The 27,663-nt window shown below is 53.5% G+C and overlaps 8 protein-coding genes across 8 annotated transcripts; 5 read left to right on the forward strand and 3 right to left on the reverse strand.

Moving 5' to 3' along the window:
- Nucleotides 1–359: 359 nt before the first annotated feature.
- On the reverse strand, nt 360–1,207 carry BDP81DRAFT_496113 (uncharacterized protein; the record flags this gene model as incomplete). The annotated part of the gene is made up of 2 exons (XM_060595425.1): nt 360–842; nt 914–1,207. 2 exons carry the CDS (start codon nt 1,205–1,207, stop codon nt 360–362), a joined length of 777 nt encoding a protein of 258 aa, XP_060441608.1.
- An 8,805-nt stretch (nt 1,208–10,012) lies between these two features.
- Nucleotides 10,013–14,287, forward strand: BDP81DRAFT_327179 (uncharacterized protein; the record flags this gene model as incomplete). The annotated part of the gene is made up of 1 exon (XM_060585121.1): nt 10,013–14,287. The coding sequence occupies one exon, from the start codon at nt 10,013–10,015 to the stop codon at nt 14,285–14,287; it is 4,275 nt and encodes a 1,424-aa protein (XP_060441609.1).
- A 717-nt stretch (nt 14,288–15,004) lies between these two features.
- Nucleotides 15,005–17,124, forward strand: BDP81DRAFT_435061 (FAD dependent oxidoreductase-domain-containing protein). The gene has a single exon (XM_060591020.1). It carries the CDS (start codon nt 15,156–15,158, stop codon nt 17,022–17,024), a length of 1,869 nt encoding a protein of 622 aa, XP_060441610.1. The 5' UTR covers nt 15,005–15,155; the 3' UTR covers nt 17,025–17,124.
- A 554-nt stretch (nt 17,125–17,678) lies between these two features.
- On the reverse strand, nt 17,679–18,571 carry BDP81DRAFT_496119 (uncharacterized protein; the record flags this gene model as incomplete). Its single annotated transcript, XM_060595426.1, has 2 exons — nt 17,679–18,171; nt 18,223–18,571. Coding segments are annotated over 2 exons (693 nt in total), but the record flags the coding sequence as incomplete, so codon positions are not given.
- A 1,731-nt stretch (nt 18,572–20,302) lies between these two features.
- BDP81DRAFT_435064 (uncharacterized protein) lies at nt 20,303–21,030 on the forward strand. The gene has a single exon (XM_060591021.1). The coding sequence runs from the start codon at nt 20,323–20,325 to the stop codon at nt 20,980–20,982; it is 660 nt and encodes a 219-aa protein (XP_060441612.1). The 5' UTR covers nt 20,303–20,322; the 3' UTR covers nt 20,983–21,030.
- Nucleotides 21,031–22,395: 1,365 nt separating this feature from the next.
- On the forward strand, nt 22,396–23,495 carry BDP81DRAFT_435065 (uncharacterized protein). Its single transcript, XM_060591022.1, has one exon. The coding sequence runs from the start codon at nt 22,525–22,527 to the stop codon at nt 23,281–23,283; it is 759 nt and encodes a 252-aa protein (XP_060441613.1). The 5' UTR covers nt 22,396–22,524; the 3' UTR covers nt 23,284–23,495.
- A 344-nt stretch (nt 23,496–23,839) lies between these two features.
- Nucleotides 23,840–25,564, forward strand: BDP81DRAFT_380747 (carbon-nitrogen hydrolase; the record flags this gene model as incomplete). The annotated part of the gene is made up of 2 exons (XM_060586852.1): nt 23,840–24,731; nt 24,815–25,564. Exons 1-2 carry the CDS (start codon nt 24,228–24,230, stop codon nt 25,562–25,564), a joined length of 1,254 nt encoding a protein of 417 aa, XP_060441614.1. The 5' UTR covers nt 23,840–24,227.
- A 340-nt stretch (nt 25,565–25,904) lies between these two features.
- Nucleotides 25,905–27,320, reverse strand: BDP81DRAFT_463679 (uncharacterized protein; the record flags this gene model as incomplete). The annotated part of the gene is made up of 2 exons (XM_060594053.1): nt 25,905–27,145; nt 27,287–27,320. 2 exons carry the CDS (start codon nt 27,318–27,320, stop codon nt 25,905–25,907), a joined length of 1,275 nt encoding a protein of 424 aa, XP_060441615.1.
- Nucleotides 27,321–27,663: the final 343 nt, after the last annotated feature.

Consider the following 27,663-nt stretch of genomic DNA (forward strand, 5'->3'; position numbering starts at 1 on the left):
CGTCCACTTCTGTCGTGAATGATCACTGGGCTGTTTGTCAGATAGCCAGGGCGTCAAAGTATGCTACATTTCACGATGGCTCTCGAGGAGGCGGGTTTTCACCGGCACACATACTGCAACCCCAACGCAGAGGTTTCTCTCTTTGATTTTTAGATGTGAGATATTTTCCCGCTACTAGTCCTCCATCTTTCCTCTTGAATCCAAGCAACGGAGAGCCTGGTCGCTTGCAAAGGAACATCCACGCGTTTGCACCGAGTGCCTGTAGCCTCGATGCCAGCAAGTCAACACTGTCCAAGCAACCAGCACCCATAAACCAAGAGCAACCTCCGAATACGCCAGAAGGAGAGAAGGCGAACTTACTACATGATGACCGGGAAGAAGCACTCCAGCGTATACGCCACCCGATCGGCATAACTCGTGACCGAATTACTCTGCTCTTTATTCAACGAGTGCGTAACCGTCCTCATAACCCCCGTCACGACCAGGGTCGCAAGCCGGACCTCGTTGCTCCGCACCAGGTACCGCACGAACCCGATCCTCAGACCCGCCTGCGTCGCCGCCGCCCGCGTTTCGGCGAACGCCCCGAGGAGGAAGTAGGCGCTCACGCATTCCGTCATGGCGAGCGGGCAGAAGTAGCCAATGTGCAGGCCGTTGATGAGGCTTTGCAGGCTGCCGTCGGCGCGGAGGATGTGTTGGACGCGGAAGACGATGATGAGGATCCGGACGATGAGGATGGCGAAGAGGGCTAGCCAGAAGAGGGTGGTGAAGATTTTGCGGCGGGTGCCGTGGAGGATGTTGCGGAGGAGGATGTAGCTGTAGAAGGGGAGGCTTGCTTCTTGGACCTGTGGTACTTGTGTAAACCATCGGTGATGAGATCTAATACCCATTCCGGGCCTCTTGGTATTATGCTTACCATCCAGAAAAAGTCTCCAAAGGCCGCGACGACCGCTTTTCTTTCGAGAGGGTAGTACGTCTCGTCGTAGTAGGCATAATAGCATAGCCCGTTCGCGATAGCCCCGGCGGCGGATGAGATGATGGGAACGATTGCGACCTTGGAGAAAGAGGCGATACCGATGACGAGGAATCCCAGGAGGACGTTGAGCATCTCGACGGTGCTCAAGGGTGACCAGCTCAGCTCAAAATATGGCAGGTTGGACGGCGATTTCAAGGTGCTGTCAAACACATTAAGTGTACCCGAGAAACCCATACCCGGTAGCGGCTAACAAGACGCAGAGATGAGAGTGTTATGGAGCCTCATGTAGAGGTATTTCCAGTAGTTTCTGGGTAATCCTATGGTTCGTCCGTGGTCGAGTTGACGTTGACGTCTGCTCTCAGAAGTGTGACATTAAGGCGACCGAGCCATACATGAGTTTTCGAGTCATCAACGGCTTAAGGAAGGCCTCTCTCTAGCTCGGCTATTGTACTTGGCGGGCCCACGGGCCGTTTCTCCAGTCCCTTAACCGCTCCCGTTTACCAGCTCCTGAACAGGTCGCCATGTCCCTGGATCAGCCTGGACCAGGAGAGTTCTTCTACCTTTTCACATCCAGACTCCAGAGAACCACGGGCGGGGTTCTCAAGAGCGAGGAGATTAAGAACATCTCGGTCTCGGGGGGCCGATAACTAGTGGCTTGACATGAACTTTGGAAGAGGCTTTATCTCGGAGCCTCACAGTCGGGACAGTTGACGTGAGAAGAGATGAACCTAAATCTGGTCTGGGCCGGTGCGGTTGACGCCGCGTGCCACATGCGGCACCTCACGTCGGCACTGTTTTCAAAGAACTAGGCCCCAAGCAAGTTTGCCAAACTTGTCAATCAAAGACACTATGTCGAGCTCGTCTAATATCCGTAGACGGCGTGGCTAAAATCTGGGAAGACTAAATCGCGTGTTCGTGGAGGCGCTGCCCAAGTTTCGACACATTTGCCGTTTGGCGTTATCTAGTTTTGAGCCTCAAGCTTGTCCTCCTTAAGTCCGATAGAATCCCCTTGATTGGATGAATATCAAGCATTGCCTTGATTGATCTTATAAGAGACAGCTGTCATAATCCCGTCTACACGGTAACTTGAAAGAATCCAGCGTGTTACTGAAGGCTCGTGCTGCCACAACGTCAACTCTAGTGTGAGAACTCACTCACTTGTTGACTCAAGGTTTCGCTATATCAATAATCGCAAGCCAGGTTCTGTCTGGTCAAAGTTTGTAATTATCATACTAGTCTGAACTGCCTTTTGTTTCCGGCTCTTGATAAAATTAATTGGCAAGACTTCCATATCCACCGATCTTGTGAGGCGATTGAGAGTTGCGACAAGACGGTCTATATCCGCCTCGAGTTGCTCTTATCGTCCCAGAGTCCGGCTGTTTCCTGGGTAAGAGAGAGATAAAGTGCACTCTCTGAACTTATTTTCCACCGGATGGTATACACCATGAGGTTGAGCATCGATGAGACTGATATCCTTCCCAATCCCTCCTTTAAAGACTACTCAACCGCACTAAAATCTTTGACCTACTCCATTAGCACCGTTTGAGTATCTCCCGGAAATGAATGATAACAAACACAGTTGATTACATTCGTTCCCAAGCGTCTGCTCAACCCAAGCCTCAGTCTTTTTCAGAGACTCAAGGGCCAAAAATTGGGTCATCTCCCTTATGCAGAGTCCGCAGTCACCACTGCTTCTCAGTGACGAGTATTATGTCCGATTCAACTCCTCCATAGGTTTCGTTCACATTCGAATGCCAAATCTTCTCCCAGTGTTGTGCAAAATGGTATCACGTCGAGCATCGTCAACTCACGTACATTGAACTCACTGACAACTCACAGACTACGAGCACCAAACACACAAGAGGTCGCCGCTCAAGCATTGAATTATCAAGCAACGTAGTAGTTAGAAACTACATTGCTTCGATCTCACCAGCTTAGTCTCTCCGTATTTCCGTAGTCCAGACCCGACATCTACCACCGCCGGAAGAGCCTCGAACCCAATCGAAACTCCACAAAACGGGCTGCATCAACGACAGCAACTTCGAGCTACACTGTACCAACGACACCTCTACCATAACAACTCGTCATCTATACTGATATCATCTCCGCTACTCTTGAGAATTCGTAAAATCAATGGCAACAACATGGAAAGCTAGCAACGTGGCCGGGGTATTTCGTGAGTGATGGACGAGTACTTCATGCACAGAGGGTCAGGCCGATCACCAACCCCTTGGCCAGAGATTCCAAGGACCAAATCCGATTGCCAATCGTAGTGAAATGTCAAATTGGCAAACCTAGCCAGACGTCCTCATGCTTACACAAAGAAAAGCCTCATTGCTTTCAATATCGTCACCAGTCTGCTAGTTTGAATTCTCCAGGACTGAGTCATATGAATGCGGCGGAAGCCCTTTATGCTCAAGATGTAGGGAGAGTCCAGCAATTCAATCATGATATGATTCCAATCCCTCCAGGTGGTTCAAGAATAAGGTGCTCGTTCCTACAGCCGTCAATCAGCAACCATGTTCAGCCTCGAAACAAGATTCTGCTAACGGCTGACCATGAAAGTCAGCTTTCTTTATATCTTGGACACTTAGTGCATAGTGATCAAAGTATGCCGTGCTAGCAACTGCAGTACAATACTTCCCATCTAGCTACTATCATTGGCTAGTAGAATGGATACATCACTTATTTCAACGCTCGTTACATGTACACGTACGATACCCTAGCTAGAGAGTTACTAGAAAACAAGTCCCTCGAATGATACTAAGAGCAGAAGGAAGAAGAAACAGTGTATCTCCAAGGAATTGACATCCTCGAAACCGAGAAATGACTTGAACTTGACAAGTGGAGAGTGACAGCCGCGACACATTGATACTTCAAGTCTCTCAACCAACTTGGGCTTGCTTTTTAGGGCCTCGATATCCACACATCAAACAAGTCATGACGGGACATGGGCCAATGGAGCAGTAACTTCTGATAACAACCAGATAATAGAGCTCAGTCCCATACCCAGTCATCTTATCCCCCAATACAGTGAGCATCGACCTCTGACCCACAAGCTCCAGAACAGACAATCATCAAAATCCAGGATCCTCATCGCGCAAGGGGCATATCCAAACGTGTCGCGCAGGACACCCTCCGACTGGATGGATTTCCAACGTCAACCAAAGAGCCCTGGACACACACGTGGAAAGCATGTCCCAAAAAGATGCTGTACTTAGAGAGGTACCTTTTTCTTTGGAGAGCACATCTACTTACCCCTACCACAAGTCTCCTCCTCTCGGTGTCTCTTTCCGGGTATTCTTCCCCAGCGTCCCGGAAGACTTGACCTTGACAAGCAGACACCTACACCCACAACATACAAGCCCCTCCGTCTTTGGCCTTCGAAGCGTGAGGATATCAATAAATCTGATTCGAGCAAACCCAACAAGACGAAGGAAGCTCAAGCCAGAAAAGAGGGCTTGCTTTCAAGATCAAACGCAAATACGAACAAACAGTTCAGCCGTACCAAATATGAAGCAACACTATGGCCCCCAGGCTCACCGACTCACCGGCTCCAAGGTTCAAGGATTTCAGTGCCCCGGTGAGCCGGCCTCCTGGGTACCACTACATACCTACCACAGCGGATGTGGGTTCCGGGTGAGATAGACACGACCACATGGCGGATCCCCGACCTCTCTTTGGATAGGAAAATGAAAAGTCAAGAGAGGAAACCACGAAGGGTCAATGCAGCCCTGTGCAGCCGCGCCCGGACCCATCCCAGGAAGAAAGATAGATCACCGTCCCTTTTCCGGATCAACGAAGAGAGGATCGCCGGGGGACGTATGTGAACAGCTCTTCGGTTACCTGATCCATGTGGTCCGCATCATTGGAACATGAAGCTCCACGAGGATAACATACCATCAGCAAAAACACTCGTTCGAGTCTTCGACACATACTATCATGAACCTTTCGGCGGCTTTCCTCGGTGTACGGGGGAGTGTAAGACATGAGCCATGCCCCCTGAGTTGGGTTTCAGAGCGATCGGCAGGAACATTTCAGGGCCCCTAGGACCGGTGGCGACCATGAAGCAGGCTGCACCTCCCTGACAGTCCGGGGAAGGAGGACATGGTTTCCGGCAGAGCCTCAGGGAGAAGAAAAAAGCAAGGAAGAAGGGGCAAAGCTACAATGTGAGGAGGTATCTTGACGAGCGTCGCTCATAAGCTATGCTTTCCTCACGTGGGCGGGTTGATAGGAGTAAACGGCCGAAGTGACCTCGAGGCTTGACTTCAAGCGGGCCAACCCTTGTCAGGAATATACGACTGAAATCTAATCTGTAAATGCCCAGTACCTGGTAGCAAGGGAATTTCAGAGTCTTGGCTGTGTATGTACAGATGAAGGGAAGGCTTCAACTTTGTCTTGGGGAAAGTCAAGCCGAATCGTCGGCATAACGCCTCAGACAGCGTACTCACACTCTGTACTGAGCGCACCATCAAGACGCCACAAGCACGCAATATTGTACGATTGTGGGAAACACAAATTGGTTGCCACGAGGTCAGACAGACAGATTCGTCTGAACAGAGTACTCCATACCATCTCTGGCGCGGCTATCGTGCAGCGCTCTCTGTACCCGGTCGATCGTATCGGAGGGCCGCGCGGGTCTCCCAAGCCCTTTCTACTAGATTAGCCATGTGAGTGCACACACGGCATGGCCAGGTCTTGCTCAGAGCCAAGTCAGGAGAGTTCAACGCATAGACTAGACTTGAACAACTTTGGGCGGCCGTTGATAGAGGATGAGAGCGAAAGCAAGGGAAGGGGTGGGCGATATGTTGGGTAACTTGGGTTGATGTCTTGGTTGGGCCGTTGCGAGGCGGTCTGGCGAGCACGTTGTTGGATGATTGGCGACGAAGGGTCCATTGGAGTTCTGGCAGATAAGTTGCGGATTGGGCTTGGCGCAAGCTTGTTCCTCCAGACTTCCGGGGACGGGGAATGGAACCCCTCGAGCAGGATAAAATAGAAACATTGGCATCTGCAAAGGGCATTTTGAAACGTGTCAGAAAAGCGAGTTGCGTTTGGCTTAGACCGCAGATAAACGCTCCGTCCTGTCTCGACTGCCTTTGGCGCGGAAACTAATTCGCAGACCGACGAAACAAGGAGGGATGGTATTGAAATCGAGGCGAGTGGCCGGGGCCGGGCCTGTGAACCTTGTAGATACACAGGGTCGACGCTACTCTGAGAGATTGCCAATGGTCTGATGGAACCGATTGCGGCCTCATTTTCAACTTGGTTTGTGCCTGGTGATCGATTGGTGGTATACTTGATTGACTGATGCGATGACGCTGTGGAACATTTGCGATAGTCGTGCTGCGAAAGCGGATCCAACTGACCACTATTTCAATGACACCTGGATGGCTAACGATATAGGGACGTGCCGGTGAGTTGGTCGTCCGTCTAATCGGGGAAATGGGCGGCGTGTTCTTTTCGATGCCAGCAGGACATGCTCTTCAAGACGTGCCGCAGTGTAACCACACCCACTGGAAGAAGGCTTCTATTCATTTGCTCTTCGCGGATGACGGATGGAGCCATGTTCAGGCCCGGTCAGCAACCCGGACACCGGACAAAACAAGCGAGGAGAAGACAGCAAGCAGCCCTGGGACGCTAGCCAGTGGTGGAAGGGTTGGCCCGCACTGGCGATGTATGGCATCCTGGGGAAACATCAGGGGGTCCGGCAAAAAGGATTATCAAGGGTGGTCATAGACGCTAGGTAGTTCTGGTTCGGCTCTGCTTTCTGCTTGGATGGAACTGATAGTCCGCGTACGCGAAAGGCCGAGTATTCCGCCAACTGAGCGGCATGCCAATGCTCTTAATTGTGCCGCCATCCTTTTGCGCGACCAAGCACTCGTCTGCTACATCAAATTCCGGCAGGCGAGACACTGAGAACTGTGGCTCTTGAGATGAGCCTGTAGAATCGAGAGAAACGACAACGTGCTCTCAGGAAGTTTCGGGATCAGCAGCCGGGCAAATTTGTCGTGTCGGTGAAAGTGAGGAGGCAAGGTAGAATTGAAAACACCCAGCTGTGCCGACATGGCGCGGTGTACATTGCGGTCTGAGATATTGCTAAGCCGGGGAACGGACCCGAGATACTGTCGTGTCCAGATACGTGTAGTACGCAGTGACAATGCTTACATCATGGCGGCAGCCGAGTCGTTTTGTGGTACAGGTGCAGCGGTGACGATCCGGGGTCTTCAATGACGTTAGGTAATGGTGGTTCTCGTGACCAAGACCTAGGACAAAGGCTCTTCAAAACGTTGAACGAGGCTGTTGTTAAGAAGAAGCTGCAGGGTAGGCGACAAGCAAGATGCAGGCAGATGGAGGTCAGCCGGTTGATGATCCCAATGGCTGAAGGGACGAAGGTTCGACTCCTCCTTCTTTGTGGCCCGTGGGAATAGGGATTGCTGTTGCTGGCTGATGCTAGGGCTTCTCCAACCGTTTGGGCCCAAGACCCAAGCCTCTGTAGACTCTTTGCGGTCAAGTACCTAGTGTGCGGTGTTGGGGAGTCTTGACCTTTGGTAGTCAGAGATTGAGCCAAGGTCGAGGTGAAAAGCTAGGAACGATTCCGGGCTAGCGATGCCCTGGCATTGGTGAGGTTTGTAGGTTTGTCCAAGACGAGCGACTGGGAGGACTCCGGGAGCCAAGTTAGCAGTGCCGTGGACGGCGTCACACCGTACAAGCGGGGTTTGGACGAAGGGCTGCTGGGTTGATACCGGAAGCGACTAGGGTAGCGCAGGGGCGCCCGCAGCCGTGGGAACGAGAGCGACGGGGGATGGTCATGTTTCGATTGAGTTGCGCAAAGCCAGCTGACTGCCTTGGGTACGGAGTAGAGGCGATGGTGTTATTCTTGTTTGTGATGTGATGCGCTGCGCTGTGAAATAGAGAAGATGAAAGTGCAACATAGCCGGTGCTTCGGGTACTTGTTTGCCTACTTGCTGGCTGTGTCATCAACATTGATAAGAGAATCGCATCTTTGAGTAAGGTAAGCTGTCCGTGAAGACTAGAGTTGATTCGACCGGATCATGGTCAAGCAACATGTGTGGTGTCATGCCTGGGAAGCGAGGATGAGTGAGGGTTCGGTTCAAGACTACGAGGTGGTGTTGATGTCAGAAATTGGGTTGGCATCCGCTGCCGCGCCGACAGGAGCAGATCCAGAGGTTGTCTCGATGCTTGAGCTGACTTTGTTTATCATTGAGGCAAGTACCTTATCAGATGTACCTAAGATATCTTCCACTTGTAAACTGGAAGTTTCCATGGAAAAAGGAGATGGAAAGCGCCAGCTGTCCTGAATTGCGTTAGTGGTTCTTTCCCGTCGACGGTCGTGTCGTAAATGTTTCCTCCCCCAGGTGCCACTACTTCTCACACGTGGGAGTGACAGAAGTACTTTTCACGTGTGATTGCTGGGAAAGTATACATGGATGTCATGTTGAGAGGTTCCCGTCCAGTGCGTCCTTATCCTCGGTACTTGGTCTGCCGCGTGATCTGCCCCTCATTTGGATGTGCCTTCCCAGGTTGTCTTGACCTCCCTATCAGCGGCGCCAGGGCCCTGGACATCCCTGCTCGTTACGTCCACTCCTCCGCTCCGAAGCGCCGCGCCGTCTGTCTGCTAGAACTTTGGCCCCACTGCTATCAGCAAAAAAGGTGCGAACCCCAATCCCCAAACCCCAACATGCTCTCTCCCGCTTTCGACAAGGTAGGTAATGACGATGTGGGAAAGAGACTACCTTTGGTATATTAGATAAGGTAGGGCGTCTCCAAGTACGGAGTACTATCGCTCACAATTTCGCTGGGAGGCTACCTACATTTGAGCTGCCTTGAACGTGGTGGTCATGGTGTGTTTGCCCCTCGCACGCACACACTCACACACACACTCGCTCATTCTCATCCCCTCACTCATCAACCCAACTCGACGAGATGCCTCAACTTGACTGACTAGGCAGTTGACTGTGCAGGACCTACTGGTGCCAGATACTCATCTATCTATGGATTAAGGTAGTCAGTGATGAATCTTTCTGCCCAGTCTCATGAGATCGAGACCCAAAACTCATGAGATTTGAGCATCTACTTACCTTACGGTACTCAGCCCACAGGGCAGCAGCAAACCCCACTCGCGAGCCCACACACAATCCTCCACCGCCCACAGACGCAGATTCGCGGGCATCGCAGCGCAGCGAGCCCACGCCGCACACTGCAGCGCATCGCATCGCATTGGCCCTTTCGCGCTCTACCTATCTCCAGACTCCCACTGGCACTGTATCCTTGGGCCATTGGAGGACCTCTTTTGCTTCTTTCCGTTTCCACGCTGGCACTGAGACCTTGTCTGTGGCTGCTTGGTGCTGTTGTTGCTTTTTCATCTTACACGCCTCGCTCTCTTCTCACACCACCTACTTTATCTTACCTTGCAGTACGGAGTAGAGAGTGAGGTATCTTCTCAGCTCTCACTCGGTATCTCACTGGCTCAATCACTCCAAGGTATGCTCATTGCCAATCACCACTCACTGAGACACTCACTCACCCGGACGGACTCACTCACTTTCCTCGAACCGAGCCTAACCTACGGTAAGCACTTTTGAACCAAAGTAAGGTCCCTTAGGTACCCAAGGTACTCCGTACATAGTAACCTAAACTCAGGCACCTTGTAACTTGTACCCCCCGGCCTTCTCGCCCCGACCCTGGGCCCTAGCCGTTCCCCTCTGGCACGCCGTACCAGGTCACTCACTCACTCGGCTCCTTGCCACTGCGGCCTGCCTGCGCCCACGCCTTTTTCCCAGCCCGCCCACTTTACTCTTTCCTCTCGCCTACGCCGCATGTCGTGACGTGCCTTTTCCTCCCCCCATTCTTACACCTTACCGAACCTCCCACACACACACCACACTTCCGTCACTCACTCACTCACTCACTCACACGCAGGAGACGCAAAAACGCCGCTCTCTATCCCTTCTGCCGCCCCAGGAACAACCGGCGACCAATCCTCCCATATCGTCCAGACTCTCGCCAGATGTTTCCCTCATGTCCAGCCCGCCTCGTAACGCCGAAAATGCCGCACCCGCGACCCTGGTGAGCCCCGCGCATTTGTCGTCGTCGTCGTCCACTCCCAGTTCCGCCTCTGCCTCCGCCTCCGCCCCCATCATCTCCAGCCCAAAGTCCAGTCAAAGTCCCAGTCCGAGGGATCCAGCTGTCAACCCGACTGGTCTCGAAGAACTTGGTACCGATCCTGATACTGTTGCTGGTCTTGCTGCCCCGGTCGCTGTTGCTCCTGCTGCTACTGCCGCTGCCGCTCTCCAACACCAAACTCTGCCTCCAGTCCCTCCGCAATCACTTCAAGTTCTAGACACCCCCCTAGCCCAAGCTGCAGATCCACCCCCTGCCACGGCCGCTGTCACCCAGCACCAGCAGGATGCCTCGTGCCATGTCGACCCGAATATTAAAAAGCCCCGAGGCCCTGCCGCCCTCCCGAGGCAGTCCGGACCGTCCTTGCTAACCCAAGCCCTCGCCTCAGCTCGCGGCATCCCTTCGAGAACACATTCCCACCAAGATCAAACATCGCAACCTTCTAGCCAGCTGTCCACCCGCTCGCTGCCCTCGCCTACCGCCGACTTCGTTCCTTCCAACTCCAACTCCGACCCATCCTCTGCTGCTGGCCTGGATCCTCTCGCCGTCGACCCTCGCAATGTTCCCTCCCTCCCCGGTCATGGCGCCTCAGTAACTCCCAGAAGCGCTCCTCAACCCGGCATCGTACCCCCGTCCGACATTACCAACCAGACCGCCGCTCTTCATACCCCCGACGCCGACATGGAGATCATGACATCGCCCACCTACGATATGGCCAGTTTCCAGGGTATTCGAGCAATGTTGCTAGATCACCGCGACTTTCTCAAGAGCACGCGCTCCCCGCGTGCCAGGGGCTCGTCTTTGGAGCGAGTTGACCCGGAGATGCGAGCACAGGGAGGCCTCCGGAAAAGTAGAGCTCATTCCCACTCCACCAGCCCAGAAGGATCTCTCAGTTCAGTCGCGCAAATGGATCAGAAACTACACCAGGGTGCCACTACTGTGCCTGAAGGCCGACCGAAGAAACTGGAGCAGCGCTTCTCCGTTGGACCCGAGAAGATATGGTCGATTGGGTCCAGTGAGGCCATCGACGGACAAGAAGATGGTCAGGTGGAGAAGTCCGTCCACGAAGCCATGATTGGCGCCGAGCCCAACGCTCGCAGCCGAAAGGCTAGCTACAGTCTTCGATTCTTCCGAGAGGGACTGCCCAAGGAGGAGAAGACGCCCGGACGCAAAAAGGAGCAGCGCCCTAAAGAGAAGCCTTCTCTGAGCTCAGATTCGCAGGAGCCGCTCTCGTCAGACATTGCCATCGAAGATTTCGCCAAAGCTGCCAGTGCTCAACCCTCGCCTAGGATTCTCGACAAGAAGGACCGGGTGCCAAAGCAACTGGAAAGAGTCAAGACTTTTCCCCTTCAGTCACCTCAGGCCGGCGAAACTCCCATCCTGACCGACTCGCCCACTCAAGACTATTTCGGGTTGAGGAAGGTTAACGGCGACATTTTCCACAAGGTGGATACCGAAGTTGTCAGACAGGTCATCGATAAGACCGGTCCTACGAATGGAGACAAAGAGGGCGACGCTGCGCTGCCCTCAATTGAAGAATCCGGAGCGACCGAGACCCGACGCCTGTCCGCCGACAGCAGTGACCCTGGAGAAAGCCACGAGGAGGGAGATGAGTCTTCCGAGGAGAAAATTTCTTCAGCTGTGTTTGTGCCGCACCCTGGCTTGGAGGAGGCAGCTGAACGCGAGAGAGACGTGGCGAAACCGAGACAGACGCCTGGTCGCACCACGTCCAAAGCCAGAGCTGAGGATTTCCACCCTTGGCTGGTGAAGGCTGATGAGCCCGAGCCCGAGGAGGAGCTGCTGCTGCTCTCTCCTGACCAGCCTCCCGAAACTCCTTCCAAGTCGAAGCCGAAGAGTCTGCCCGGCGAGCCCAACATTACTCTACGCGAGGTTCAACCGGGCACCATGGAGGACGTGAAGGTTGAAGAAGAGTCGGAGCCACCGACGCCGAAGCACATCCCTGCACACATTGATGACCACGCACACAATCATCAAGTGGAGCAGAAAGAGCCTCTCGAGGCCATCGAACTCATCCCCTACAAGCACCAAGTTGGCGGCCACACCACGCTTTGGCGCTTTTCCAAGAGAGCTGTCTGCAAACAGCTCAATAACCGGGAGAATGAGTTTTACGAAAATGTGGAACAGGACCATCCTGATTTGCTCTCATTCCTCCCACGGTACATTGGTGTTCTCAACGTAACTTTCCACAAGCAACCCCGGCGCAAGTCGACCCACAGGCGTGATGATGCTCCCCTGCTGGAGCGGAAGCCGACCGGAGATATTGGTGCTACAGCTTCAGCGGACGCGACCAAGTCCAATGGATCCAACGGCGCGTCTCAGCCGAGTCAGGAGCACCGCCGCATCATCAGCCAGTCGCTCTCTTCCGCCCCGGAACCGATTCCGACAGTGACCTTTGACGACAACTGGCACATCTTACCCCGGAACCTCCTGCAACCGACGCCTCCTCCAGTCGCCATACCGACGCGGGGTCGAAGTACATCATCTGCAGGTCTTCCCGACAATCCTGAGCAGAGCAAAATGGCATCCCCAACCAGGCCCAGTCTGGATGATAGGCACGCGAACAGCTGGGGTGCAACTACCGTCAACAAGCGACTGCGCAACGAGGTGTTCAATGACGTCTTCTTGAAGCAGCCGATTCCGATCCACAAGCATCGCCGCCCCCACCAAAAGTCGATGGCTTTTCGTAAGCAGCCGACATTGAGGCCAGCTAGCTCTGTACCCGACTTAGTCCGCAGACAGGATCCGTCCGCCGTAGAAGGTCACGCACCTCAAAAGCCCAGCCCGCTTCGGCCGAGGAGCTCCTCGCCGCCACCCACAGAGAGCATTGCCATGGAGCGCCCGAGTCATCTCGAGGCTGCCGAAGCAGAGGCCGAAGATAGCGATGTCAAGGACGTGACTGGCACCAGTGCACCGGAGCCTGAGACTCTTGCGGACAAGATTATTGCTCAGAAGAAGAAGAGACGCTATTCTGGAACAGGCCTCCGACGGAAGCCACGAACAGTGACGGAGTCTAGAGGACATCTCAAGTACTGGGAAGAGGCAGATGACGCTGGCTATAGAGGTGAAGACGAAGGCGGGCAGTCCCTCATCACGTCCCAAGTGAACTCGCCCATGATCGAATCGCCAAGCACGAATGGCACAAACGCCAGTGAAGGTGCCGCGAAAGAACTGAGTCTCCCAGTGCCTGCTGCTGATGCATCTCAAGCCGACGTCCCGACCGAAGCTGAGCACTCTACGTATGCGTCAACTGTCCCGTCCGAGGTGCCTAGCCCTACCCAAGAGTTCCGCAGAATCCCGCGACCCGTGAATCCGAAGGAAGCACAAACGCAGAGAGACTCCCGCGTCGAGTACTTCCTTCTGTTGGAAGATCTCACAGCAGGCATGAAACGGCCCTGTATCATGGACCTAAAGATGGGCACCAGACAGTACGGCGTTGAGGCCAACCCCAAGAAGCAAAAGTCGCAGCAGGGCAAGTGTGCCAGGACAACCTCGCGTGAACTCGGCGTGCGTGTATGCGGACTTCAGGTCTGGGATGTCAAGAGCCAGAGCTACGTCTTCAAGGACAAGTACTTTGGACGTGACCTCAAAGCCGGCCAAGAGTTCCAGGACGCTTTGACGCGATTCTTGTACGATGGCGTTGATTACGCGAGCATTTTGCGACACATTCCGACTATCCTGCAAAAGCTGGATCACCTCGAGTCGATCGTCCGAGGACTGGACGGGTACCGATTTTACGCCGCCAGTCTCCTCATGTTTTACGACGGCGACACGACCAACGAGGGTAATGAATACGATACAGTCGTTGACGATTCCACGACTGACTTTGCAACCGACACGGAGGAGACGTCGGCGCTGCGCGAGAAGAAGAAGCAGAAGAAGAAGCGCGGCATCGACTTCAAGATTGCCGACTTTGCAAACAGCCTGACCAAGGGCGACCTTGCAGAGGGAAAGCCGTGTCCGCCGCGGCATCCCAACGAGCCGGACCGTGGCTTTCTCCGAGGTCTTCGAACGTTGAGGAAGTATTTCCTCAAGATCCAGAAGGATATTCGTGCTGAGATGGGTCCGGATTGTCACGGACGAAGTCATAGGATGGATGGTGATGATATTGCCATTGATCACGTCTCGGATGAGGAGGGGTCTGTTAGCGAATGATTGGAGGGAAGGGAGATAGGGATGTGTCTCTTTCTTCATGTTGATAATTTGGGAAATTCCTTTTATTCTGGATTGGGGATGTGTGGTTCTTTTTTTCATGGGATGGGAATGGGAATTGGGGGGTTCGGCGGAGTCAGGGACGGCACTTGACAACATACCCGGCATCGGTTCGGCGTCACAATACAGATTTCAAGGCAACTGAGATGTTTTGTACTTCACTTTGTTTCTCTGTCTCTCTCATGAGCTTGAGCTTGATTGGTGGTTGCTGCAGATATATGCCGTGTCTGACGTGAGTGCTGTGCGAGAGGTTGTGATGGTTGCTGATGAGGAATGCTGTGATGCATGTTGTTGGGGGAGGTTTGGGGAGAGCTTCATCGGTTCGGGCAGTGTGAAGGCGTTGTGTTCTCGTTTGCTTACGGCCTAGGTTTAGACGTCAAGGTAGACAAAAATGAGTAGATTCTATCCGTACACTCGCCTCAAATCCGTACTTTACCTACCATACCTTGATAGCTCTCCGTTTCAATAATGGGAATGTCCAGTTCGAGTAATGGAGAAAAGTTAGCGAACGCCACGCCACGGTCCCTCCAGGTCGTTGCGTCTGTTTCCGAGTGTGCCGGGTTGCCGGCCGCCTGAGGTCCGGGTGTCTTATGTAAGCTTCCGACGTCAATGAAGTATAATACCCCCAGGGAGGGATGCTGAAATCGGCACCTTGGAGTCTGGACACATGGCTATGTCGGTTTCATCCAATGTCCCGTGACGAACTTGATCAGTGCTCTCAAGCCATTTAAATCCTGGTAGGATTCCCTGTCATCGCGTATTACCGTACCAGAGGAGCTGGCGCATCAACACCATCACACGTCGTCGTCGCATGCTCGACTTCCTCACCCTCTCGTCACTTATAAAAGAAAATCATCTATACTTCCCCTTTGTATCTTCAAAGAGGGTAAGGAAAAGAAGGCACAACGCAAAAATGGGCTCCATCCTCTCCTCCCTCCGCGGCGCAACAAAAACCGTCACCGCCGTAGCAAAGCTCCTCCTGGACCTGAACAAGACATACCAAGCCCTCCTTACCCGCGTCAACGCCCCTCCCGGCCTCCCGCACGCGAACCCTTCGAACCCTTATTGGCTCGACGACCCGCCGTTTCCGGAGCTCGTGGATGCGCAGTCGGAGAAGCTGCCCGCTGAGGCGGATGTCGTTATTATTGGGAGTGGGATTACGGGCGCGGCGGTGGCGAGGGGGTTGTTTGCTGCTGCTGCTGCGGGGGATGTATCAGATGAGGAAGGGAGGGATGGAGAAGGGAAGAAGGGGCCGAGGGTTGTGGTTCTTGAGGCGAGGAGGTTATGTGCTGGTGCGACGGGGCGGAATGGAGGACATGTGAAAGCCAGTCCGCATGAGTTGTTCACGAAGCTGGCGCGGTATTTTGGGAAAGAGGGCGCGGCGAGGTTGACGAGGTTTGCGTTGAGGACCGCGGAGGCTGTGTTGGAGGTTGGTGGGGAGGAAGGGAGGGAAGTGGCCGAGTGCAGACGCGTCGAGACGGTGGATTTCTTCCTCGATGACAAGGGGTTCGAGGAGGGGAAGAAGGAGGTGGAGGAGTTGAGGCGGTGGGTGCCCGAGGTGGAGATTGCGGTGCTTGGGAGGGAGGAGACGGAGGCTAGATTTGGGGTTGAGGGAGGGCATGTCAGTGGTGGGTTGGTGTATTCTGCTGGTGCGATGTGGCCGTATCGGCTTGTTGCGAAGATTTGGAAAGAGTTGGTGGATGAGTTTGCGGGGAGGTTGAGCTTGGAGATGAATACGGCTGTTGACGGGGTTGAGGTTGATGGTGAGGGGGGTGGGAGGCCGTATGTTGTTAGGACGCCGAGGGGGGTTATTCGAGCGAGACATGTTGTTCATGCTACGAATGCGCATGCGGGACAGTTTTTGCCAGGGTTGAGGGGGAAGATGGCGGGTGTGAAGGCGCATATGACGGCTCAGCGCCCCTCGACGACAACAACTTCATCCGGGCAGGGCACACAACAAGCAGAGGGAGGGGGAGGCTTCCAGTGGCCGGATAACAGCCGTACGGGAAGCAAATCATGGAGCATCCTCTACGGCAGCGGCGCCTTTGACTACGTCACGCAGCGGCCTAACGGGGACGTGATGCTCGGCGGCGGGTTCGCGCGGAGCGCGGGTGAGGGCGTGGATATGGTTGGCGTGTACGACGATTCCGGGACGGACGGGATGACGATCGCACATGTTTCTGGGGTTATGAACGCTGTGTTTGGGGCGAGGTGGAGGGGCGATGTGGTGAGGGTTTGGAGTGGTGTTTTGGGTGTTACGGGGGATATGGCGCCTTTTGTTGGGCGGGTTCCTGCTAGTGCTGCGGGGGTGAAGGGGAAGAAGGAATCTGTTTCTTCTTCTACCTCTTTGTCTTCTTGGTTTGGATTGAAGAAGGGGAGGGAGAGTGTCAAGGTGAAGAAGGTTGGGAAGACGGTTGATGAGCTGGAGGAGGAACACCCGTGGATGGGGGCTGAGGCGGGACAATGGGTCAGTGCTGGGTATTGTGGTGATGGTATGGTTTGGGCTTGGCTTTGCGGAACGGCGTTGGGGGTAATGGTTGCGGGTAAGGAGGATGCTGTGCTCGAGAAAGGTGTTGGGTTTCCTGGGGGTCGGCTGGGAGAGTGGTTTCCTCACGAGTTGTTGCTTACGGAGGCGAGGTTGAAGAAGGCTGATCTGAGTAATTTGGTGGATGAGATATAATGAACAAAAATGGCACACCGTTCCATCGAGGAACATAATTAATCTAGATGCTCTCTCCTACCTATCCTATTGAATACAAACTGGCCATTAAGGACCAAAATAACACGTGGCAAAAGGGAAATTCGAACTGACAAAATGGCAGAACATGATTGCTACAGCGAGACGCTGGGCGCGGCAGTCTTGGATTGATTTCAATTTGCGATCCGTGGAGGAGTAGGCACACTCTAGACCACTCGGCCAGGAGTGCTGGCGACAGCCTCTCGACCACCCCGATAGACATTCCAACTTGATGGGCTATAGAGGGTGTGGAGTGGGCCTTGTGTTGAAGATTTCAAGCAACATTGATGGATTCCTCGTCGTATTGAGCAGTGTTCGCCATTAGCAGTACCTTCAAACTCATGTTGCCTTGTCATCCTAGACGAAAGGTATCTAGCTGTGAGGTCGTCTCAAACCACCCAGAAAAGTCACTCCCAGCAATATGGTACAGGCTCTTTCTTCAGTTTTCCCTATTCTACAAAGTTTATGAGCTCACAAACACTCCATGTCTGAAATCAATGGCCGTCTGACTGTAGTTGAAGGAACACCATCAGTACTGCCGCGTATCTATACTCGCGTTAGCCATTGACCTTGGATTTAGTAGTAGAGGCAATCATACGCGGCTGTTGCACCCAGTGCTTCAAAAGGTTTCGCCACCATGGCCAGAGAAAGAACGAGGAGGAACACAAGGATGAAGACCGTAATGACAATAAGTTTTGGCTTTAAGTCTGACAGCGCCTGGAGTATCCATATGGGCGTGATGAGCATCAGAACTCCGACGGCGATAATGACAGTAGAGGCGAAACTGTCCATTCGTTTGTCGGAATAGTGAGAGACGTCTGCTTTATCGTAAGTCTCAACTTCTTCCTCTCTATGTCTCCATAGAGAAAGCGTTTGGAGGCGAAAGGATCCGTCGATGACTTGTCGCAGGGGAGTTTTTTTTCTTTTTGGGCCAAAGCTATGAGGTCCTCTTTGTGACCCAGATACTCCCGTTCTTCTGCCGCGATAGCCGCATCGCCACGGTTATGATGCCAATTTCGAAGGTTTTTTATGTCCCTTCGTGGTGCTATAGAAAGCTTTCGGAGAGTGTTTTGTTGTATCAAGAACTTATCTACGTGTCGTCAGTCGAAAGTACATGTGCAGCTTTGTTGAGATACCATACTGTATTTTCCTAGCTTTTTTTGTATCAATTTGATCAGCTCAGAACGTTCGTCCACGTCTTGTCTCAGTGTACCATTGTTGAAGTCTTCTGCATCTTTTCCGCTCAGTACACCGTCCATAGCTTCTAAGTCTTGTTCAAGCTCCGATATCTCATCCTGGAGCGCCAGTCCGACACGCACATTGAGTACGTCGAATCTGCGAAGAAGAAAGAAGTCATCTTCTGATGCTATGAACTGAGTATATCCTTTGTATCCAATGTATCTCCAAGGTTTCTCTTCTATATCCCCATCAGTTGGGCAGTCTTTAACTGTTCCCCCGGGAACTTCATGTTCAAATTGTGTACTCGAGCGATGAAACGAGGACAGCGGTCCCTCCGAATTCTGATGCATCGACGGAAGCATCGTTGGGAGCGAAGCCATGACTGTTGGTGATGTCTGTTAGTTGTTGTATCGCTGAGCGAAAGCCCAGAATAACGGGACTCTTGCGTCCTATGTGATGCAATAGAGGGGTGGTGAAGCAGGGCTGGCAAGGCGTTCACGGACAATCAGTCGCGGCCAGTCCGTAGCCAGTCATCTTTTTGAGACAAAATACCTATCGGGTCAGAATTGAAGATTGGCTGCATCCTCCCAATAAATGCACTTCGCCATTCGTCCTCAAGGCAGCGTTGCATTTTCCTGCGGGTACTGTGTAAGCGCCGTGGCGGAGACAAGGCAGACTGCCCCCCGCAGAGGAATGCTCCGCCTGCGCCAACAGTACCAACCAACATAAAGATAGCCGTTGCTCGAACAGCTTACCTTTAGTACCTGATATTGTAGGGGATCGTTTTCTGAACTTTGCTTTTGCTTCAGGATCTGAGAGTCTTTTCATCTTTCTATCTTGCCCAGGCTCAAAGCTCACTAAGAGCGGCAAGCCTGCTGGTGTCAGGCATGGAACCACCCAAACCGACCAACACGGATCCCTTTACAAGTTCCACGACACGTTGTTCCGAGATTGCAAAACAAACTGATTCCCTGGATTTAAGTGTAAAGAAGAAGAAGCCTGCCAACAAAGAAACCCAAGAAAGCGAATTCGGTTGTTCCGAGAGCGCACATGGCCAAACCCATCCTCTCAAGTCATGTTTGAAGCAAAAAGCTTCTGCTGAACTAGAAGATCAGTGGAATCGATTTGTGCTACCCACGCAGCCGGAAAACACTCGGGAAGTTCTTGGGAATGTGCAGCGCAGAGACGCCGCGGTATCAAGAGCACAGCCACCACCGAGCCGGCAACCGCAGCATGTTCCGTTCAACCAAGGTCGACAAACGAACGAGAGAGGGAGATTTAGAAGACAGCCAATGAAGAACGAAGACAGCGACTCGGACTCGGACGCGGAAAGCTGGCCATCAGATCAGGAACGATGACTCTGCCCCATCTTCAAATCAGCGACTCTTACGGTTGCTGAAGTCTGTTGCTGAGAAATGTGACAGCGTGCGACAGATACGTGCTAGCCATCGAAGGCACGGAGACAAGAGAAGAGAGCAGCTCCTTCGCCGATACCGAAAGGAAAGACACGATGCGCTGTCACAGTTCGTAGTTTCGACCTCGACAGATGCTCGTCAGGAGGCCCAGGAGGCTTTACGCAGGTTTCACGATTACGGCGATGCAACTCTGTCAGATCGTCTCAGAGGTCAAATCAAGGAATTGGATTCCAAACGGCAAGAGTACCTCGACGACGCACTCTACAGCACCCTTGATAAAAAGCTCCGAATACTGGGGCAGAAGGAGAATTCGGACGAGACATTGGAAGATATCATCCTCTGTGTTGAGTCCGATCTCGTCCATTCTTTCGAAAAGTTCGATCGCCCGTGGCGTGCTTGGGGTCTTCGACCCAGCGAGAGAGAAGAGGCCGACCCTCTCATCCACGAAATGCCTTTCCAAAAGAGACAAGCTCAATGAAAATGTTGGCTCGCACGAGCGTCTTGCTAGCATCCTCGCCGAGATGTATTTGGATTGGTGGATTGAGTTTGCCTACGTTGGCATTGGACCTCAATCCGATTTGCAGGAGGTTGTCACTGCTCGTTTAAACTCTCTTTACCAGGCCAAGAGACGTCCTGGCGAACTTTCGATGCTAAAAGATTTCTTTGCCGTGCCCTACATCAACAGGCTCGGTGTCGGCATCTCCTATGTCTTGGAGGTCGCTTTGGCAACAGAACTCCACCCCGAGAGCCTAGTACACTACTTTCCGGACTACATAGAGGTCATCGATTGCATTGAAGCATCGCGTATCAATGGGTCTCTTTCTTGCCAGTACATGGATTGGATCAATCCCTGTTTAGGTACTCAAGAGATTGAGGATATCTGCGAGAAGTGGAAGGTGGCCGTGAGGACAGAGACATGCAAGACGTACCGCAGAAGGATGAGTTCGTTCATCGACATTCGACAAGAGTTTTATGATGGCATACACCAGCGCAGTGTTGTCTCTCTGGTTCTCTTGAAAGGCGGATATCCTGCATCCATCAAGGACGTGTCTGCGAACGAACTACAGGTTATGGGTTGGTTTGAAGATGGAAAAGGAGGATACTGGCGGTATGAGTATGAAGCTGCGAAGGATGAGGCTTCCTTTTGGAGAAGTGCAAAGACCGGCGGGATGGCCTTCTTTCGTGTTGCTATGGACGGGGAAGTTTTGGGTATGGATTTGCCAAATGGCAAGTGGATCGGTTGGAATGACCTTGAAGATACGCAAGACGGGGGACTCCGAGATCATGGGCAGGCAGGCCGCAGCTAAGGCGGGCCATATTGTATTCAAGAGAGACTGTAATTACCTCATTATACCACACCTAATTATCATGTAAATACTGGTCAGCTTCTTCGCAAAAGTTACATGTAGAGGCTTGCCCTGCGGCTGTGATCCCTCGAAGTATGAGGAAACATCTTCATTGGATTATGTCTGGAAATCATGCATGAGAAAGGCAAAGCTCATGTGAATGGAGGCCACATCTATCATGGCGGAACATACGTGTTGCTCTGGAAGGCTTCGCAAAGCGTACTCAGGCAACCAATTCGTGGTCAAGTCCTAGTCAATCCTTTCCCCAACATGAAGTGGCCTATCGAGGATGCACGGCTGATTGGATACATCTGGGAGTACTCCGAAATCCGCCTTGGCTTAGCCACTGAGGTGCAAGCCTCTTTTTTCAGACACCCTAGAAGTACCCTTCAGTCAGGCGCCCCTCATCGGTCAATAGAGCAGATGTAAAGGGCTGGCTATAGAAGGCGTATCCGCTCTTGACCCCAGGATTGATCACGCTGCTCCATCCTCCTCCTCCAGAGTCTCTTGCCTCTGATACAAACCAATCTTTTAATCAATCATTGATAGCGGCCATTCTCAGAGAAATCAATAGGAACACGATGAGGCCTCCCGAAGACAGCTGGAGAACAGCACCGGAAGCCCAACATGCCTCAGCCCACCCGCTCAAGTCAGCATTCAAGACCCAACCGACCGTTGAAGGCACCCAAGAGATTTTGAACACATCGCCATCATCTTTTGCAGAAGACTGCATCTTGCCCACAACCTCAGAAGGAACTAGAGACGTTGCCGGATATGTTCGACGCAAGGCTGATGGTCCATCAAGAGCGCAACCTCCACCCCGCCAGCAACCACCCACACCGTCGTCTTCTCAATTCCGTCAACACAAAGAAAGAGCGTCACGCTCTAAGAGGATCAGAGACGATGGCGATAGCAACCCAGATTCGGATTCGAACTCGCCATTTGGCCGTCATGGCCACGGAGGCCCCTCGACTAAACGTGCGCAACGGACTGCAAACAACAAGACGTTCGACGCAAGTGGAAGTCACATCAATCGCAAAGTCCTTGAGAAAGAGGAGAAAGAACGAATGGAACTCTTTCCAGATCTACAAACGCTTTCCCGAGATTGGAGCCTTACACGCCGCTTCCGCAACGGACAACGTGAGAATGGGGAGCAGAGAATATTCGAGCTACTATTCGTCTCTGAGGAAGCCAAGCGAAGTCCGCAATCGAGAACCCGTTCATCTTGGAATATAGAACAACGAGATCATCAAACTGAGGTTCTCTCCGAAAGCGCGGATAGAACGACGTGGATGGTCGACATGGAAAAGAGGATTAAGCAATGGGACGCTTTGCTGCGGAGAGACACCTTTCCAGATGTCTGGCTACATCGTCAAGAAGATCGCCCTGCATTTGAAATTCTGGAAGAAATCATTTCTGTTATTGAGGAAGTCGTTTTGGAACAGCTATTGAAGTCTGGTCCCCGAATCTTCCGTCACGACTCAGACAGGCCCGTCGCAGCTTATGAGAGCATCGCAACAGCTGTCGAATATTTGGCAATCGATTATCAACTTTCTTCGATTGAAAAAAAGTATATTCCTGGTCGATCCAAGTTTCCACAGGTTACGTCGACTAGTTTCTCCGCATATGCTATTTCTGCGAGGTCTCTTCGGGGTTGAGATGGGTCGATATGGTCCTCTCGAAGAGCCGATTGAGTTCTTTGCCGGAGAATACATGAACTTGATGGAAACGCGACTAGTCGTCGATGTTGGAAGAGTAAGCGGAATCATTGTTCCGGATGAACCGAGGCTAGGAACTCTTGAAAGCTATGAGTCGTTCGGCAGTTGGCTGAGGAAGTCCCGCATCGATGGTCGACTTTCGCAAGAGTATGTCGACTACATGCTTTCCAACGCCGAGTCGTCGCAGATCTTTGAATATTGCAGGTATTGGGAAAATAACCAGAAGAATCTGGGTGGTCTAAGAAAGGAATTCTTCCTCGGAATTAGACACCCGGAGGTTGTTTCGATGGTCATCTTGAAAGAAGATTCGCCGATCACGATCAAAGATATGCCGGCAAACGAAGTAGAAAAAATGGGATGGTTCCGTGAAAAGGGAGACCCACTATACTGGCGTCACGAGTTGAGAAACGTATATCGAAGGGGTGATAGGAAGGGAGAGAACGTGGTCTTTCGAGTAACTATGGATGGGGAGGTTCTGGGGATGCACACACCGAATGGAGAGTGGCAAGCTTGGGAAACACGCGTCTGGGATTCTTCACCATGAGTACTTGTAATTGTCTAACTTCTGAAAGATATACAGTTACATTGCTGTTTCCGCTTTCGCTATCTGAAGTGTATGTCAACTTACCTACCACCTAGTACTGCAGTCTCTGCGTCACCTGTTTGCAGATGTGATTAGGAGAAAGACTTCATATGAAGCCAAGCAAAATCACAATGACAGAGGGCACCATCCTGAAGGGAATTTTACTAGCCGGGCCACGAATGAGGCCGTAAGAAGACATAAACTCATGACTTCGTACATTGTTCATCTTTCTTCCTCCCCTAACCCACAATCAACATCACCCGCTACTCCGTACGGATACAAGCATCCCGCCCAAAGTCGCCAAAAGCCAGGGGCCAGGGTCCCCGAGGCCCACTTGCGACCGCCTAACCCTGGAAGCTCACGCGACCTTGCCGAACCGTGGAGCTCCTCCTCCTCCCGGGGTGTTCTTCCAACCTATTCTCAGCTTCGGGGTCCGCCCACCCTGCTGCTGCGGGGTAGCTAACACAATGACGTCCCCAGTAAGGCAAAGCTTCCCGTTCGACGTTTCCCCCCTCCTCCCCTCCGCTGGCGTCCGCATCGTGGGGCCTTCTTACCTTCCAATAGCGCCCTTCGCTCGGCGTCTGAATCACCTCATTCTCAAACTGAAGTGCTTTAGCCCATATTTTTTTATCCTCTTCTTCATCGGCCCGGTCGCCCATTTCGATTCCCGTCACTCCGCGGGAAACTGCATTATTATCTACATACCTCTAGTCACCGCTCCAGCTGGATTGACTCACAGTGTACCCATACAGCTCGGATATCATCGCTTCAAGCATTCTCGCTGGACGCTGTTCATCAACGACTCCAAACCGAGTATCCCGCACTCAAAATCTCACCACTTACAACCATCACCAACATCACCACCACCAAACTCACACACCCTTAACCACAACCCATACAAACAAATGAAAATGTCTTCAATCCGCCTCGCAACAGCATCCCCCGCAACAGCCCCAACAACATCCCAAACCCTCTCCGACATCGCCTCCCTCGCCCACCGCGCCTCCTCCTCCAACGCAGACCTCCTCCTCCTGCCCGAAGCCTACCTCGGCGCAGGCTACCCCCGCGGCGCCTCCTTCGGCTCCAAAATCGGCTCCCGCGCCCCCGAGGGCCGCGACGAGTTCCTCGCCTACTTCAACGCCGCCGTCGACCTCGGCGACACCGTTGGCGACGCGGGCGCGGGAGGCGGCGACAAGTGGGTGAAGAAGCAGCTCCCCGCGCAGCACGCCGCCGGCGCCAAAATCGAAAGGGGCGATGGGTCCAGAGAGGAGCTGGAGAAGATTGCCGCGCAGACGGGCGTGTTTCTCGTCGTCGGGTGCATTGAGCGCGCCGGCGGGAGCTTGTACTGCGCCGTTGTCTACGTCTGTCCCAAGCTGGGTATAATTGGAAAGAGACGCAAAGTGATGCCCGTACGTTCCCCCCCCCTTATTCCTCACTCGAATGACTGTAGTACTATCGCGACTAACACCACACTCGCGCCACCACACAAAAGACCGCAACGGAACGCCTCATCTGGGCCCAAGGCTCCCCCGCAACCCTCCGCGCCGTCTCGACAACAATCAAGGGCGTCCGCATCAACCTCGCCGCCGCAATCTGCTGGGAGAGCTACATGCCCCTCCTCCGCCAATCCCTCTACGCCCAAAACATCAACCTCTACCTCGCCCCCACCGCCGACGGCCGCGACACCTGGCTGCCCCTCATGCGCACCGTCGCCTGCGAGGGCCGCTGCTTCGTCGTCTCCTCCAACATGGCTGCCAGGCCCCTTGCCACCAACACCACCACCGCATCTCCAACAACAACGACGACGCAGGCGCAGAACAACAACAACGACAGTGGTATCGAAGACGCAGAAGACGCCCAAATTTACCCCCCTCGCGCGCGCCGCAACTCGTGCCTCACAGAAGACGGCAACGAAATCGCTCTCCCCGGCAACAGCACCAGCACCAGCACCAGCACCAGCACCAACGGCACAACCCCCGCACCCAAGACCAAAACGACCTCGAAAGCGGCCCTCAAGTCAGAAGACTGGGTCTCCCGCGGCGGCTCCTCCATCGTCGGCCCCTTTGGCGACGTCCTCGCCGGACCGCAGTGGGAGGACGACGAGGGCATCATCTACGCCGACGTCGACTTTGAAGACTGCATTCGCGGACGGTTGGACATTGACGTTGGAGGAAGCTATTCGCGCAACGACTCCTTCAAGTTTTCCGTCGAGGGGTTGGATCTGGACCCCTTGCCGTATTAAACCATGCTGTCGAGTGGGCAGTCTGCTGCCAAAGTAAGTACTTGTCAAGACTGTCATGTAAGTAATCACCAAATTTGATAATTGGGTAATTATTGGCAAAAAAAAACCCCCCCAAAAGTACGATAATCAGACCTCGTTCGTAATGCATGTATTTCCGTCAATGCTCGACTCACGGCTAACTGGCTGCGTATGAGCCACGTGAGGGTAATATCCATGAAACCCTCCCCAATCCCAAACCCCGAACCATCCCAGTTCCCCCTCCTATGATGCCAGCCAAACACCCAAGCCCCAGACTCATTAACGCGAGAAAATGGTCGTGAATAGTGATGAAACATCGTATTTAGCGCTCCTCGTCGTCCTTGCCCCGATTCGTGCCGTCGCCCCTGTCTTCTGTTTCGCTCTTTTCCGAAGTCTCTCGTGGACTAGTCAACGGACTGGTGACGCCACCAATACTCCCGCTGATGCTGTCAGACCGGCCGTGGCCTAGCAGCCCGCTCCGAACGCTCCCTCCGTCCCCAGTGCCGCTCTGCTTCGCATAAAAGCTGTTTCGGTCGCCAGGAATAGCGGGAGCGACACCAGTAGCCGAGTATATACTAGTGCGTTCGGCGTTGGCTATACGCGAGCTGCTTTGGTAAAGCCCCGGAGTTGTCGGCATTCCCGCGCCCTGTTCGATGTTGGCGCTTAGGACGCTCAGAGGAAGGCTTTCCCGACTGCCGCCCCATAGGGAGGAAGGGGCCAAGGCACGGACAGAGGCATCGGTATCTAACGAGCGACGGCGACGGCGTTGCGACGAAGAAGCAAGGGTAATGATGGATGCGTTGTCGGTAAGCAAGTTGTTGGCCGTGGCCGTCGTATATGTTTGAGGATTGCCAGAGGCCGACCCCGCAGGCGCAAGATGAGCGGGGATGGCAGACGCGGGCGGTGCAGTTGGGAATGGTTGGTTGAAATGGATCGATTGGGTGTGACCCTGGTGCGATGTGTGATTGCCGTTGTTGGTCGGGTTCGTTGGGACATGGGTGCCGCCGTTATTTGGCGTCATGGACTGTATCGTGGTCAAGGTGGTCGTCAATGACCGCACTGACGGTGCTGGGGATGAAAATGTGCTGTCTCCTCCTCTGCGAGACTCAACACCGCCAATCGTTCGACTCGTCCCGGCTACAGATGGAGCGCCGTGGGAAGGGGCGACTACGGAATGGGCGCTATCGTGATCAGTGGAAATCGTGGGGGCCATGGACCTTGCGCCGGCGGTGGGTGGGGCGCGGCCATCTTCCGAGGACATTCGAGAAGACATGCGAGAGGATCGTTCGATGGAAGTTGCGCTCCCGCTCAGAGCGGTTGAGAATGAATAGGAGCTGGTCTCGATGTCGACATCGGCATGGCTGGCGGAGCCTACTCGGCCTGACTGGGGATAGGGGTTATTGTTCTTGGAGGCTCGCATCTTTGCGTGAAGTTTCGCCTGTTGGCGCTTGGAGCTGGGAAGGCGAACGCCACCTCCATCGCTAGAGGATGAGCTCTTGAAGTTGGTGAGCTTCTTGACCCATGTGGAGAAGGGGCGGCGGCGACCTGCACGATCAGGGCGATCTACTATATTGTCAGTGTCTTGTGCGGTTGAGGCGATTGGCCATCCGGCGCGGGCTGGAACTGCTGCCGAAGGATTGCGCCTTGTGCAGACGGCAGCCGCGGCGACAAAGCAGATGCGGACAGAAGGTAGGTTGTAATTACCGTGCGGCTGCAGCGCGGCCTCGGTTGTAGCCATTCGGTCGTCTTGCAGGGCTAGTCTTGTCGCAGGAGAGAGTCTGCCGGGAATCGTTCAGAAAGGGGTATCGGTGGAGGAACTTGAATGGTGAGATACGGCGAAAATGAGGCGGTAAATGGAAGTTGGACGTGCGACTCAAGTTGGAGAAACGAGCGGGCGTTCGAATGAGCGTGCAGGAGGGAGGTAAAGAGAAGCGTCAGTCGATGGAAGGAAGCGTCGGGGTTTCGGGAATGAAATGGATGAGTCGGGAAGGTCGAAGGAATGTGAGCAAAATGCGGTGGTCGGAGATCGGGACGAGAGCAAGGTGTGCGGTGTGTCGAGGTGAGAGTGGCTAGGTCGAGAT

Source organism: Colletotrichum phormii (assembly GCF_030913505.1).
Source record: "Colletotrichum phormii strain CBS 102054 chromosome Unknown BDP81scaffold_19, whole genome shotgun sequence".
In the NCBI taxonomy this organism is placed as follows: Eukaryota; Fungi; Ascomycota; class Sordariomycetes; order Glomerellales; family Glomerellaceae; genus Colletotrichum; species Colletotrichum phormii.

Bases quoted from the DNA above. Each gene is read 5' to 3' on its own strand.
- BDP81DRAFT_435065 (XM_060591022.1), top strand. From the start codon at position 22,525: ATGAGAGCATCGCAACAGCTGTCGAATATTTGGCAATCGATTATCAAC.
- BDP81DRAFT_435061 (XM_060591020.1), top strand. From the start codon at position 15,156: ATGCTCGACTTCCTCACCCTCTCGTCACTTATAAAAGAAAATCATCTA.
- BDP81DRAFT_435064 (XM_060591021.1), top strand. From the start codon at position 20,323: ATGCTAAAAGATTTCTTTGCCGTGCCCTACATCAACAGGCTCGGTGTC.